Source organism: Phaethon aethereus (assembly GCF_964289735.1).
Source record: "Phaethon aethereus genome assembly, chromosome: 4".
Taxonomy (NCBI): Eukaryota; Metazoa; Chordata; class Aves; order Phaethontiformes; family Phaethontidae; genus Phaethon; species Phaethon aethereus.
In genome coordinates, this window is record NC_138578.1 from 30,187,702 (window position 1) to 30,203,039 (window position 15,338).

The following is a 15,338-nucleotide window of genomic DNA, read 5'->3' on the forward strand; positions in this document are numbered from 1 at the left end:
TGAGCCTCCACCAAGGATCTTTTTTCCTCTCTCCATACTCTGCCTCTTGACCTGCAGTGCTGTTTGTACAAAGTGCTTCAATATGCATATGGGGTGTTTAGTTTGTTCTGCTGCTGAGGGGAACTCACCATTTGAATAATCATCTTGAAAAGTCATGTTATGACTCTATCAAAGTAATTAAATTCAGTTAGACAGCTCTTTCTCAGTATTTGCAACTGCTCAGGTCTTCATTTTGCTTTGTCACCACTTGGCAGACATCAGAAAACATAGCCTTACCCTGTATCGGTGTTTGAGGACGTAGGGGTCTGGATTAGCAATACTGCCGTGTTGGAAAGTACAAGATGAAAAAAACAAGATTTATGAATCGAAATGCATAAGCAGTTTCTTCATTCTAAAAAAACCATGTCTGAGTATTATGTGAATTTGTTAGATGCCTTTTTGCTTTTTTAAAATAATCAATCAAGCAAATGGGCTTCTATCCGTTACAGATCTGCAGCCTTCTAAGGACCAAAGGAAAATGAAGGATTCTTCACAGGGACAGTGGCACATTTGGACTGTGTGATGTTGGAATGTAAAGCTAGATATTAATAGTAACATGAGTGAGGTTTTAAATAGAAGCTAGCAAAAGCAAATCTAGCTATTTTTAAAGTAATGCAGGGAATAGGAATCACAAATGAACTCAAGTATTACAGCAAATATTAAATATGAAGAGCAGTTAAAGGTCAGTGTCTTACTATAGTGACACCATACAGTTTTGTGACTTTAACATAGCCGTAGTAAACCTGAAACCAGCACTAAAACTGAAAGAGTGTGTATATCTGGAACCAATGAAACTTGAGATAAACATTGATGCAGATGAAAAGGGTATTATGGTAGCATGCACTCCTATGTTTGCTAACTTTGTGTGCCTCATTAACCAGGGACAAACAGATACCTACATATGTAGGCTTGCCCAAAATATATTTTTCTCATATAACATAATCCTGGTCTCCAGAACCGACTCCTATACCAGGGCAGCATTCTTTCATGAAGTTATCTGAAGGGGCCCTTTGCTGGGTATTGACACTAGAGTTTAAAAAGCTAATTGGCAGTGGCCTTTAAAAATATGAAGCGTGAAGGCGCGTACCCCTTTTTAGGGGGCAGAGGGAGCATGGCATTGCTGGGGGACCTTCGGAGCTAGAAATCTGCTCTGAGGAATGTCACCACTTAAAAATACTTTGCTGGCCCCTGCGTGAACTCAGTAGTGTCATCAAAACCATCAGATAAAAATAAGATTTTCTTACTTTTCGCTCCTCTTAATCTTGCGGAGCCACCGCAGCCATAAGGGGTGGGGGTGAAGCACAGCTTTTCTCATGACTCTTGGCAGGGGTATTAGCACACCCCTCGAGACTGCCAGCACGTACGGCCGCTGATTTCAAGGCAATTGGCTCATCTGTGTACCTGCCTGCAAGGGCAGGCCTTAAAGGCCTCTAAAGCCTGGCTATGGCACCCAGATCCACCCGCATTTGCTCTGCCACCACGGCAGGGCCGGCGGCAGACACCAGCAGCCACCGGCGGCCAACCTCGGTTTGTCAGCATCTGTTACAAGCAGCGATGCGAACATGAGAAACCCACCCGCACCACGACTGATCTTCAGGTGCGTTAGTTACGGTTGTAGCTTTTTCTTTTTTTATTTGACTGGAAGCTGTTCCAAGTGAAACCAGGGCTGACTCAGAACATAGCCAACAACGTAGCCCCGGAGAGCCGCTCCCCGCCTGCCTGCCTGCCCAACCGGCAGGGACGGCCGCCCCGGCTACTCGCCGCTCCTTGGCCGGGAGAGGGGTATCGCGACGTAACGCTGTCACTCAGTATTTGCGCGTCGCGGCGCTCTCCCTCAGCGCCGGGGCGGCGGCCGCTAGCCCCACGTGACCGCCGCCCGTCGCTCGCCGGGATTTGAAGTCGTGGCGGGAAGGGCGGTGTACGCGCGTGCGCGAGGGCAAAGGGGGCGGCTTCCTCCTCCTCTTTCCTCCTCTCCGGCCCCTCCCCGCCTCCGGTTCCGCGCGTGAGGCGGCTCGTTGGTACGTTGCAGGCCTTACCTGTCGCGTCAGCTACCCCTTGGTCTACGGGAAGGCGGAGGGGAGAGAGGAGGTTCGGGGGAGAGGGAGTTCGGGCTCGGGTTTCCTCAGGGAGGGAGGGGAAAATGGCCGCCTCCCAACGGCCTGGGGCGCGTGACCCTCCCCTCCTCCCCACGCCGCCTCCCGTAACGCCCGGTCACGGCCCCCTCGAGCCCTTGTTGGGGGTGGGAGGCGGAAATAACACTTGTGTTTCTATATATATCACGTGGGTATGCATAGATACGTGTCTCTATATAGGTGTCTATATATACGTACGCAGATGTACGTATAGAACTCGCTACCTGGGGGGCGCGCGCTGCCGTGCTTGCAGACGCACCTGTGCCACGCGGGGCCGTGCCGCTGGGCACCCACGAACATCTCCGCTTGCCTGAGCCTTATGCCTTAACACCCCCGGATAGGAAAATCGGGGTGCATTAGCCGAAACGCTTCAGGTTTTCCGGTGCTTTGTATGTTTTTCTGGCTCTTCTGTTACTGAAGAAGCCAGGGGCTTGGGTTTTTTCTGCATGTTGGGTCTGTAGATGCAGCGTTCTGTGGTGAACTAGTTCTCTTTGGCAAATTATGTAGCTGTTGAGCTTAGGGCAGCTAGTAATACGAAAAAAATAATACTTGCCATCGAAAAGGAGAGGGTATAATTGTAACTGGTTCGAACGCAGAAGGTTCTGGTGAATAACAGTTTAGTCTGTTCATCCCCTTACTTGCTGTGTTTTGTCCGCTGACAGTGGCCAGCAGCAGTGCTTGGCCAGTGTCTTTGGTTCTCAGAAGAAATAAAGATCAATTTTGAAGGGATACAGCTTGTTAACACTTGCCCCCCCCCCCCATGACTTTAGTATTTTTAAAATTATATTTCTCTAACATGCTGCCATAGTTTTATTGCAAGATACCTCTTTAATTTTTTTTTGTTTGTGTGTTTGAAAATAGTTTTGTGTACACATAGTAGTACTGGTAATGTTTTTACTTTTATGTATAATCCTGTATGATTCCCTGCTTGTATGCAGTTCTGTTTTTACAAAGTTGTTAACTGGAAACTGTTGAATAGCTGCAGATGTAGCAGGCAGAGTTTTAGACATGATATGAATACAGGTTATAATCTCTCCAGTATTTTATATGTTTGCAGAGGCACTAACCTGGCTTTAAACAAAAAAAAGGCCATCTCTTCTTTATTTTTCTTTATTCAGGTTTATGGCAGGTATAGAGTGATACTTGTTCTAATTGAGCTTCCTGTTAATAACACTCATGCTGTCATTTTGTTTCATACAGAACTAGTGAGGGAAAAGCTTGCTGTTAATGAAATATTTATCATGCATTGAGAAACAAGTCAGTAAACCCAGCCAAAAGCTAATGTCGTCAGAAACGCCAGCAGAAAGTCCAGAGGTGCCAGCGGAAAATACCATGTCCCTTGAAGTTCCTGATGTGGAAGGAAAGGTGAAGTCAAGTGACAATCCAGTAGAGAGACGGGAGGCAGGCTCAGATGAGGAAGAATGCCTTGCGCCCATGTCCAAGAGGCAAAGGAAGAAGCTATTGAAGCAGAAACAGTGGGAAGAACAGAAAGATGTACGGAGGTATGGTTTGCAGAATAGCTTTCCTAGGATCGTGTGTAGTATTTAGTGCTAATCAGCAGAATTTGCATGTAGATTGCTTTAGCAAATCAAGACAGTTGAGCCAGTTTTCTCCCATGCCAGGTTTAAAGCAGTAGTCATAGGCTACTCCCACCTGCATATGAAGAAGCTATAAAGGTAAGCATTCTTTCTTCACACTAGAAGTGCTCTTCGACATGAAGAGGGTATCAGGAGAGATTCAAACTTGCATGATTTTGGTTTGTTAGAAGTGAGAAATAACGTGTGGCCTTGTTCCTTTCTGAATGGGCTGTGCCCACTTTCCACGGTGCTGTCAGGCTTGATGACTCTTACAAAGACTGGATAAAAAAATTGTCTTTTGACACATGAAATGCTGTGCTTTAAGTTATGTCAACTTATAATCTGTTAAAATAGTTTTGGAAGATGAGCTTCTGTATTATTCTGTTGTTGAGATAAAGTGTGTCTGCAAATGGGCTGATGGTGGTTTATCCTTGCCCTGCTGAGTGCAAAGTGTTTCTTCCCGAGACAGTGGCCATTAAAGTTGCTGTCTCCGAAATTTGATCTACCAACTCCCATCCGGGGAACAGGGGGAAGAAACAATTGCTTCAGAACCCTTTTGAAAAAATGTCCAGTGAAATGGGGTAAATTGCTTTCCACATTCTAATTTTCATGCTGCAATTTTGGCAGTCTTTTTGGTTGTTTTTGTTACAAGACCTGGCTCAGAGCCCCCTTAAATCCATGAGACTCCCACTATTGACTTAACTGAATTTAGGTCAGATGTCTGTCTTTTTAGGTATATACAGAACTTCACAAAGATGTGGTATGTGTTTCATGCTGGTGTCAGCCTAGGACAAATGCAAGCAACAGGATGAGTTTAAACTACTGCAGTCACAGGACAACCACCTTGATCATAGAAGTGTGCATTTATGTGCATAACGTCCCTCAGCAGATTTGGCAGTGCTTCTTGAAGATTTATTTGTTTGGTTGGTTTTTTAGGCAGAAACGAAAAGAAAAACGCCAGAAGAGAAAACTAGAACGTCAATCAAAATTGGACTCCAGTCACGAAGGGAATGACAGAAAGCGGATGCGAAGGGAAGTAGTTCCTAGTACACTTCGCCTCATTGTGGACTGCAGCTTTGATGACCTGATGGTGCTAAAGGTAAAAGAAACTTGCCTATCACATACAAATGTTGAAAGGTTCTTCAGTGACGGTGTTGATGCAGTCTCGGAGAACAAAAACTGGAGAGCGTCTTGCAGAGGACAGATAGCATGTTTCAGACTGTGATGACTCCCAGACATGCTTACGTCAGTTGCTGAATTTTTTTAGGGTTTGGAACGTACCTTAATGTAAGTTTGCCAAAGATTTTGTTTGCCTTCAGGGAGATGCAGTAAGGTGGTTTGATTCCAAGAACAGGAATACGTAAACAGTTTGTGCCACGTGTTCACCATGAAGTTAGATGCAGTTCTGCCTCAGTGGTTTTGCTAGAGGGGGCTACGAATGCCCCATCGAGTTACTTTCTCTTTCAAAGTGGGCCTAAGGCTCCCAACCATCTTAGTATCTGTGGAAATGAGAATTTTGAGCATTATGAGACTACTGAGCTTTTTCTCTCAGTCACATGAGAGGCAGTTGGAGTAGGAGGACACTACTCAGCCAGTGTCTAAAATTTTAGAAAGGGTGAAAGAATGGGTGAGATGATCGCAGGATAGGTAAACGTGAGAAAGATCAGCATGATACCCAACCAGTGGTCAAGATGCTTGGTGTAGTGTTTAAGATCAAAACAGCTTTAACTCTGTGAGGAAAGTATGTTAATCTGCAGCCTCTGTAAGAGTGCGGCCTTTGGTTTCTGAGGCAGACCTTTCCGCTCCCTGTTATCCTGAGCCCCAGGACTTCATTGCCCTGCCAGACTGCTTGAATTCAAGCTTTTGCAGAGCTCGTGCGCCTACTTGTTGAGTGTAATGCAGAGCATGTGTAGCAGTAATGGGAGGCTAATCCTGCTCACCGCAAAATTTTGAGGAGGTTCCAGTTGGCATTTTGGAATTTGGTTTCCCTGATGACCCCTCAGAAGTGCCCCAGAAGAGACCAGGGGACCCCCTTGATACTTTCGTAGATGCTGGCTGAGTGTTTCCTGTTGAGCTTCCTCCTTTGTAAAACAAGTTTCATTTCCTTGGTCAGGCAGAGCCCCTGTAAGGCCTAATATAAAAACTGGCACTTCTGCAGGTGTTTAAGAAGGGTGAAGTGTTGTAAGTGAAGATGGTTGTGGCCTTTAGCAATGGGTTTCATTAGCCGCTTTCTCTAGTGTCTGTAAAAACTTGCACTGCAATATTGTAGTGATAAAGTCTAGTTTACTTGAAATCCTTTGGAGATAACAGGACATTCTCAAAGCACTACATGAATCAAAGCAATATAATGTTTCTTTTTAAAATGGGAATCTGTTATATTTACAAAACACTGCTTTTGGGGCACTAAGAGTAAAGTTATGTAATGTACCTTCTGAAAAACACAGTTGGCTAAAAATTAAGTCTGCTGCATTTTAAGTAGTACTAATTAACTGTTGTTCAAATTATCAGGTCAAAATGCTGGAGCCAGCCACTAAATTATCTGCATTGTTCTGGGCTTCTTCAGGTTAATTATGCATATTTAATTTTCTGAATATAAACTGTATATTATCAGGGTTTTCCCATGGGTGAAAGACTGAGTATTGTCACAGTGATAAATCTGCTTGATTCCTCAGGTTAATTTTGAGTATGTTATTACATATTATGAAATCGCAGTGGTTTTTGTTTGTTTGTTTCCTAGAATAATGCAAATCAAGCACATGCATAGAGGTGTCTAAATACAGTTTTGTGGAAGATGTGTGTGTTTCCTTGTCAGCGTAAAAGGGATTATGCTGTTTTTGAGGCAATAGCTCAAACAATGGCTGTTTTTTCTCTCAAGGTCTGATGTCCACACTCGCTAAGTAGTCACTTTTGCCAGTTGAAAGCTTCCTTTTTCTCTCTTTAGCTTCTGAGTGGCTCATGGTAAAGCATTTTGTGGTGGTCTCTCTGAAGGACTATGTAAAAACAAATTGTGTTGTATGCAGGATGTTAAGAAGCTTCACAAGCAAATTCAGAGATGTTATGCAGAAAACCGCAAAGCATTTCATCCTGTGCAGGTATGTTTCAACAAACTGAGCACTGACTGTATTGCTGTGTACAAAGCATATGAGAAAGGCAGCTGCGTTCCAAGTGGTGAGAACTATAGTAGAAAAAAAAATATTTAAGCTGTCTCTTTTTAATAAGAAAAATTACTTCTATTGTAATAGATTGATTTTCAACCCATGTCTTACAAAAGTCCCTGTATATATATATGTGCATGCCACTAAAATATTGTCGATAGTTGGTTTTATCTGTGATAGATTGAAAAAAAAAATTTTACTCTACATGCATATTTGTCTTTCAAATATGTCATTAACTATATGAATATGGTCTTATTACCACTTTAAGGTAAAAATTAATTAAGAGTTTTAGCTAATAGTTAAAGATAGAAAAAGTCTTATACAGAGAGGAAACATATTGGCACATTAATGTTTCAGTATTTTGTACGTCTTGTTTGTTCTTTTCAAAGTTTTACTTGACCAGCCATGGGGGACAGTTGAAGAACAACATGAATGAAAATGACAAAGGATGGGTGAACTGGAAGGTGAATAATTGACTATTTCTGTAAAAAGAGAAAAAGAAGTCTTGATTATAGTTGCTAACTAGGTTGTTAGTTGTGAATGACCTGTGCTTTTTCCACATGGGTTTTTCTAAGACATCAGAGCAACAGCGTATGAGAAATAGTGTGGCTCTTTGTGCTTTTAATTAATTTAACTTAAATGAGCCAAGGACTGCTTGTCTTGAATCTAGATTTAATTTTTGCTTGAAAAACTCTGCACATATCTGCTTTCACCTGTTTTTATTGAACAGATTCCATTCTATGATAGACTAAGCAAGACTACTTGGTTTAGGCAGTTCTGACAGTCATCTGTCTTGACAGTGCTCTCTTTTTCTTGGTGAAAAATAAGACTTTGAAGTCATGATGTGTTTCTCTTGTGTGCACCTTCACTTCCATTATGTTGCCTCTCGACACTGAAGTGTTCTTTAGAGAAGTAGCTTGTCTTATGGTCAAACTCATGTTGGTTTTCCTTGCGACTCCCTGTTAAACTAGTATTGCAGCAACTTCAAATGAAGAGCACTTTGTGGAAATAAAAACAGTTCTACTTTCAGCATGTCTTGTGCAATAGCTGCTTTGCAAAAGCATAGCATAAACCTCTTTTATCAAATGAGTAATGTTAACTAAGCATTTACTTCTGGTTTCACTTTTTTTAGAAAGGTGGACTTGAAAATTATTTGCATCCCTAGGACAAATATGGTAACATTTGAAGGGAATCACAAGAACTTCAGGATGTAAAGTTCTTTTGAGGTTTCAGAAAATTTCCTGATGATTTTTACAAGTCAATGCTGTAGGGACTATGGATTATTTATGCAGAAGTCAATCTGCACTGTGCTACATACTTAAACATGCACGAAGGATGTGGAATGACTGCATGCTATTGGATTTATTTTCTCTGGTACCATCTTGGCTCTGTAAAGCTTGCCCAGCAATTCATCAGTTGAATGTAACTTCTTTTAACTACGTTTTTTTGAGGATATCCAAATTAGAACAGAGCACTATAGTGAGCTAATAAAGAAAGAAGACCTAGTGTATCTTACCTCAGATTCCCCGGCTGTTCTTGGTGAGCTTGATGAGAAGAAAGCCTACGTGATTGGAGGACTGGTGGATCACAATCACCACAAGGTAAACTGGTGGTCTGTTTCTTTGCAGCTCTTGCATTTATGTTTTGGCACCTTATTTGACATTAATGCTGCTTGTGTGTAAACTAACAAAAATAAATAACAAGAAAACATCTTCAAAAAAGACTTACCTCAAAAAAATTTTGAGGAAATGGGGAAAAAAACACTTGTGGTGGTAGCAGCGGTTTGTCTTCCAGAGCACAGACATGCTGAGCTTCTTAGGATTTTATCTTTTCATTTTAAGCATAGGAATGGAATTAATAACACTGCTCATCTTACTGAGAGCCATATTTTCAGGCAGAAGGGTTTGGTTTCTGTTCATGCACTTGTGTGTATGTGTGTGCATGTGCACTTGCATGTGCACATGCCCAAATATAGATGAAGATCAGCACTTTAATCTTGGATGTCCTTTTTTAATAAGTTTGCTTGTCAGGACAACTTGGCTAAGTAACACACATGCCTCAGGGGTCTGGTTTCATACCTGTACATGGGATCGTGCTGTGTGCACCTGTAATGTCGTAGAGAATGCAGCTGAGAAATTAAAGCACTGTTACTGCTTTTCTTCAAAGACTCTCCTATGTAATTTCTGGTGACATGTTTAATATTTCAGTGTGATGCTAAAAAAAGGGAATGATCTTAAGCCTTACCAAATTATGCTTCAGCAGTTAGTCCACAGTTAAAAGACTAGGAGGAGCTAAAGCAGATCCTTTATGTAGTCATTATTGTATAAAGTATTTACACAATTTTAAAGCTGTTTTGTTTGGGTTTCTTTCACATCTTGGGCACAGGAGTTGCCAGGCTTAAAAAAGCAAACAAAGTTTCTTTATCCTTTAGTCTTCCTCTCTAAAAACACCCAGTTACTGCAGTCTGAGTAACTTGTTTGCCTTTAAAATGGGCTCTGGCTGTCACATTCTAGAGCTGCAGCTGCATGGACAAGTTTTATTTATGATCCTTTTGGCCTTACATCACAGTGTGACATATATTCAAAGTAGTAAGTTTTCCTAAGGTAGCCCTTGAAGCAGGTATTGTCTAACCAGGGTGAGTTTCTTTTTTGTAAATACATTCTAAAGCAAGATTGTGGCAGCACTGACAAGACTCTTCCCAGAATATGATACTTGTAGTAATCTGTGTAGGCTGATCTGAAATGGTTATTCTCAGTCCCATTGTTTTGGTGTCTTTCCCACAGGGAATTACTTACAAAAAAGCTGTAGAACAGGGAATTGGTCATGCACAGCTCCCACTTGGAAACTTTGTAAAGATGAACAGTCGGAAAGTGTTAGCCGTCAATCATGGTAAGTTTTAAATCACAAATAATGACATTATTGTAGAATATACTTGAGATATTCACAGTTTGAACCCTCAAAATTTGCACTGTAGTGCAGATATCTTAAGTCTTCTTTTATTATGTTGCTGTTTCTTGAATCTGGTTGCCCTTGGGATACAGTCATTGCCCTGACCTTAAAATATTTAGAAGTGGTTAAATGTAAAAGATGGTGTCTTAGCCACTTAGAAGTGCATCTCCTGTTCTGTTGCCTTGTCCAATGAGTAATTTTGGAATTCTTACCATCCTGGTCTTGTTTCCAGGCTTAATGTATAACTGAGTAAAATGTTGAAAACTGTCCCATGTATTGTATCCCAGGGGAGGATAAATGTATGTGCTGTTTCCCCTTCTTTGGACAGCTTTGTTCAACAGTAACTACTTAGGTACCGGTAGACTGGTCTCATTTGGTATCAGCAGTACTCTATCTGCTGAGCGTTTATAACTGTATTTTTACCTGGTTTCCTGGTTCTGACAGAAGTACACAATTGCTTAGCCAAATCTTGAATCACACTTCTTTTAAACTTTTAGTTTTATTATTAGATTATCTTTCAGTGACAGTAAACAAAAACAGATGCAACAGGAGCCTACTCAGACTTTTACGGAAATTTTTTATGTGGTGTCCAAGTCTTTATTTTGCCCTTCTTCACATTCTTTTATTTGATCTTACCTTGCTTTATTTCAAGGTATTTTTTATTATGTAACATGTTGCTCGATGACAACATTATTTTCTTAACATGCCATTGATTGATGAGGTATGCATTTGTATGATAATAAAGATTATTCAAACATGGAGAAGAATATAGTATATCACTGGAATTAAAACTTATCAAACCTCATGTATATGTAAGATTTTACATGTTTCTAAAACTCAATCTTTAAATGTTGCTTTATATGGACAAGAATAGGACTTTAGGTGTTATTCATCAAAAGTTATGATAGCTGTAGCTTTCTACTGGAGTTTTTCCTGCAATAATCTGATATCGACCTCTAGTGTCAACATTTCTGGAGGCTGTCTTCTACATGTTTGAGCACTGGGTATAAACTGGTTCACTTACGTTGAGGCTTTAATTTATCTGCTTTACAGTCTTGAGCATGTTTCATGTGCCAGACTTGCAGGCACCTGATTTCACTGCAGTTTAGTTCGTGAGATTTCATTTTGCATAAGCTCATCTTCTCTTGCCCTTCTAGAACATTCTCACATGGCAGCTGAAAGGCTTTTAACACACAGACCCTTTTAAAGGTAAAGATTATATTGTAGCAGTATTTTGCTTAAGGTTTCTGTGCAGGGAAATAAACATGAATCAACCACCACCAAAAGTAGAGGTAGCTTTAAAAGTTGTAATTAAGGCTCTGGTGTATATTGTAACCCTAATAACTTACAAACTAAGTCCAAAAAGACAGCTTTAAAGTCAGGTGCTACTTGGAATGAGTAAGGTGGACAGAATCAAGATGCCTCTCAAATCTCATCTTACAAATTCTGTGTAGGGGAGAAGGAGATTTGCACTGAGGTTTTTGTCTTTTGCCTTGAGTGCATCCACCTCACTGCTTTGTGTAACTGTGTAATTGCCCACCCTTTCTGTTTTGATGTGGTTATTCTGGCCTCTGGGTTCCCACCCTTGGTGCAGAAGTTGAAGCTAGCAGAGCACAGTGTGGGGCTCACCAGATGAGACTGTGGGACCTGCCTGGTCCCCATGGAACTACTTGTGAGAGGTGTGGATTTGGAAAGTCCTGTAGAAGAAGAAACTCTTCCTGAACTGCCTTGCCAGCCTTTGAAGCGCGTTAGTTAAATGGGGGTCTGGTGGTGGGAGATGGATGGCATCGTTAACGGCAGAATTCTCTTGTTGCTTTTTACTGAGTTACTTACAACCTTTCTCCCTTGGGATCGAGTCTCCATATACGTCCACAGGCAGATCAGTACCTGCGTTGCCATGTTACAGTGGCATGAGGAACGCACATGTGTGTGAAGTATGTGATGCTAGAAAACTGACAAGCCATATGGTGATGCTGTTTTTTGTTATACTCGATCTGGAATTTTAAAACTTGAAAGATCTGAGGTCCATGTAAAACACTGTGTGCAAAACATCACTGCAAGTGTAGCTGAGAGAGTTTTTTTTTCCGTCTGTTGAGGTTTGTGTCCCAATGCTAATCCTTTGTAATGTATGTTAGAGGCCTCTATTGCTCCCTTCCAGTCTGCAGTGGTGTCTACTGACTGTTTCCACTCCCTTCTTCTGTCCTTGCATAGTATTTTTGTTGCTATTGCAGTCCATCATAGACGCCTCTGTTCTCCTGTGGAAGCCACTCTCTTTCCATCAGTTCTGTTTTTGCTATGCAGACAAAGGAAGTTCCAAAGCAAAGGAGAAGAAACGTGCTCCTTACACTCTTCTTGTCTCTTAAGCCAGCATTTTTGCCACAGATGCTTTCCACTGTAACTTACAATGATATTACTATAGTCCTTTGAGAGCTCATACCTTCAGAGTATGGTTCAGGTGAATAACCTGCTTAGTAAACTGGCCAACTCTTCAATATTGGTGTCACAGAGAGCAGCTGGCTGTGCAGTCAGCCTGGATCCAGGAAGCCTCTAGTAAATGAGACGCTTTTCTGTAACTTGACTCTCAGTGAGTATGAGGTCCGTGCTGCTCCTCGCTTTCCGAACGCCTGCCTAGCTCTCTGTAAGGTTTTTTTCCCTCCACAGCTCCTTTGACCCTTTCTCATAAGCTGTCGCTTTGCATCGAGAACGCTTGTGCTGGGTGCATTCTTTGCAGGCAGTATTCTCCGGTGGTGTTAGCACCATTCCGGTAGCCCCAGGCTTGAGGAGCCAGCCCTCTGTCCCAGATTTGTCACCCAAGTCTGTCTTACCAGCCATGGGGCCTCCTCCTGCCTTTCCTGCTGCTGCTGAGCCACAGTCTGTGTTGAGAGGGTTTATGGATAGGCTGGGATTTTTCTAAATAGGGATTTGCCTGTGAATTTTGCATAGAATGCCATTTGGAGCTATTGTCAATGAGGGGACGTTTTGGGACCGAAACAGGAGAAGAAGGGTGACTGTATGGTTAGCATAATCGAAACAGCCAGAAAGGGTCACAGAACTGGAGACTAATAAGGATTTTTGCCATAAGCTCAGATGGAAATTAAAGACAGCGCTAACTATAGCAGGTTTTAGGAAGGCTTTGCGTTGTCCATACGTCAGGGCGGGAACCGAGGCATTGTTAAAGTGCATCCACAGCAGTATTCCTGTCAAACATGGGAAAGCACTGGTGCCTGTAGAGAAGGCACTGGTGAGACCTGAAGTACTGGGGGGACATTTGTCTCCGCCCCGGGAGGAATCAATTCCAACTGGAGGCACTGCAGAAAAGCACTGATGTGGTAACTGAGAAGAGCGAGTTTGCCTTCCAACTGGAGACTCCAAGCGTGCTTGGCTTTAGACCACAGCAGTGGCAGAATTGCCTTGTCTGCTTTTGCCTGTACTTCTTCAGCCTTACTCTGAAGATGCCCCAACTAAATGCATGTAAACCTCTGTAAAGATGGATTTGGGGGTGTGTTCCTGTCAGCAGTTCACTTATCTGCCTGTAAAAGAGCTGATGGTCTTTCTTGATGTTGCAGTGTTTGAAATCATCCTTGCATACCTGGAGAAGAGAGACTGGAAGGAGGCCTTTTTCAGTGTCTTGCCACAGCGGAAAGGGGCTGTTCCTTTGGGAGAAGCCAAGGGTTTGTCCGAACATGCTCTATCTGGAAAAGAAGATGAACACAATGACTCGGACAGCAACTAGGCTTCAGAATGAGAAAATGGGAAAGACGAGGCACACAGTTCATGGGGTAAAGCTGGGATGTGAAGTAGTTACACTGCAAAGACCATCTGCTGCCCTTGTGATGCTGAATTGTCTCAATGCTCGGTAGTTCCATAGTTGGCCCAGAGCTGTTTCTGGACATTAAGGGTAAAGATAAATGTAGTTTTTACCCTGAAACTTCCATATTAATAGCTTTTTAAAAAAAATAAATTAGTGGCAAGTGCAGAATTTATTTTGTTTCCCAAGGAAGCTATTTAATTTTGTTATCTTTTCAATTTTATTTTTTATACGTACCACATTGGATGCATTACCCAAGAGCATTTGTAGTTACTATTTTAATGGATGCATTTTTCTCCATTTCTGCTCTACGGTTTCTTAATAGCAGTGCAAGACAAGCGTTCCTGTGACCTCAAAACCTGCTACTGCTAGTGCTGTTGCAAAGCGTGCATGAACGCTCAAACAAAAATTCTAATTTTCCTGAGCATCTCAACAGACAATCACAAGCAACTGAACTGCCTTTCTCAGCTGAGCCACGCTGATTTCTGTACTGTGTTTAGTTAGCTGGGGTCAATAGATGAAATACAAGTGTGGGATTAAGCCAATGCTTTATGCTTCAGCTTGGGTGGGATGGATGTCTGCACAAGAGCAGATTGTGTGCCTTGCTTGGCAGGTGGTGCATGGTGAGTTGAGGTGACACAGTCACTTTTGATTACTCCTTCATCCTCTTAGGCAGATTTTTCACACAGCCTCAGAACACTACCAGGAGACATGAACTCTTTCTTACAAGTCACTTATTCAGTTTCAGTGTACCTGTTTTATCACATGATCCTGTATGTATTGTATTATCTGTCAAATATTTTTCCTTAGAAAAAAAAAGTCATAGTCTCCATCTTGGCTGGATGTTCTGATTCAACTTATTTCTAACTCACTTAAGTGCTTTTGTAGAGTACTGAAATGGACACCTTGGAAGTGTGGCTTCACTTCACCCCTGTGAGCCTGCGCCATCACTTTCTTCTGTAGGGACTAGTCAGGTAGCTGCAGCTTCTGAGCAAGTGCAGCTTTCACACGGGTTGGCTGAAGAACGCAAGGACACGTCATCGTAACTGTTCCTCTCTGCTGAGCTGGAATCGGAGGGCTGATCCAAGTATGACTTGGCTTGTATGCGTTTTTATTCCTCCCTCTGCTGTTACTGCATTCAAGCAGAGACTAGAAGTGGGATCCCGACAGGTCCCTGTGGTCCTCAAGATGAAGGTAGAACAGATGGGTCATGCTGATGTGGAAATGGCAGGCACAAAAATCGTCTTCCTTTGCAACCAGGAGGAGAATCCCGAAGCACCCAGTTGGCAACCAACTGGTTGTGATTTGATCCACTCACTGCGCTTCTCTCTCTACTTTTTAAAGAACCATAGAAAAGGTTCTTCTGTTAAAAGTGTGGATTGGGGCTTGTTGCTCAAGTAATATGGGTTTTCTTGTTAGGCTTTACAAAAATGCGATTGCTTTTGTTCCAGCAGCTAGATCAGCTTTTTCATACAAGCATTGCTGTTTTCCTTTCAGTAACAAAAAGTGCAGCGTAAGTATACCCGCCACGTATTACACCGGTTCTCTGATAGAAATGCAGTGAAATAACAAGGAGTTAACGTCTTTGCCGCTGAGGTTCTGCGTGTTAATGCACATAGCACCTATTAAACCTCCTCTCTCTAGAGAGACTCTTCAGTCTCTCTGAGGTTTTCTTAAG

At 42.2% G+C, this 15,338-nt stretch overlaps 1 protein-coding gene across 1 annotated transcript; it reads left to right on the plus strand.

Annotated features, from left to right (window-relative positions):
* Positions 1-3,398: 3,398 nt before the first annotated feature.
* Positions 3,399-13,585, plus strand: TRMT10A (tRNA methyltransferase 10A; the record flags this gene model as incomplete). The annotated part of the gene is made up of 7 exons (XM_081999677.1): positions 3,399-3,673; positions 4,685-4,847; positions 6,769-6,840; positions 7,293-7,367; positions 8,355-8,504; positions 9,687-9,792; positions 13,419-13,585. 7 exons carry the CDS (start codon positions 3,399-3,401, stop codon positions 13,583-13,585), a joined length of 1,008 nt encoding a protein of 335 aa, XP_081855803.1.
* Between the last annotated feature and the right edge of the window lie 1,753 nt (positions 13,586-15,338).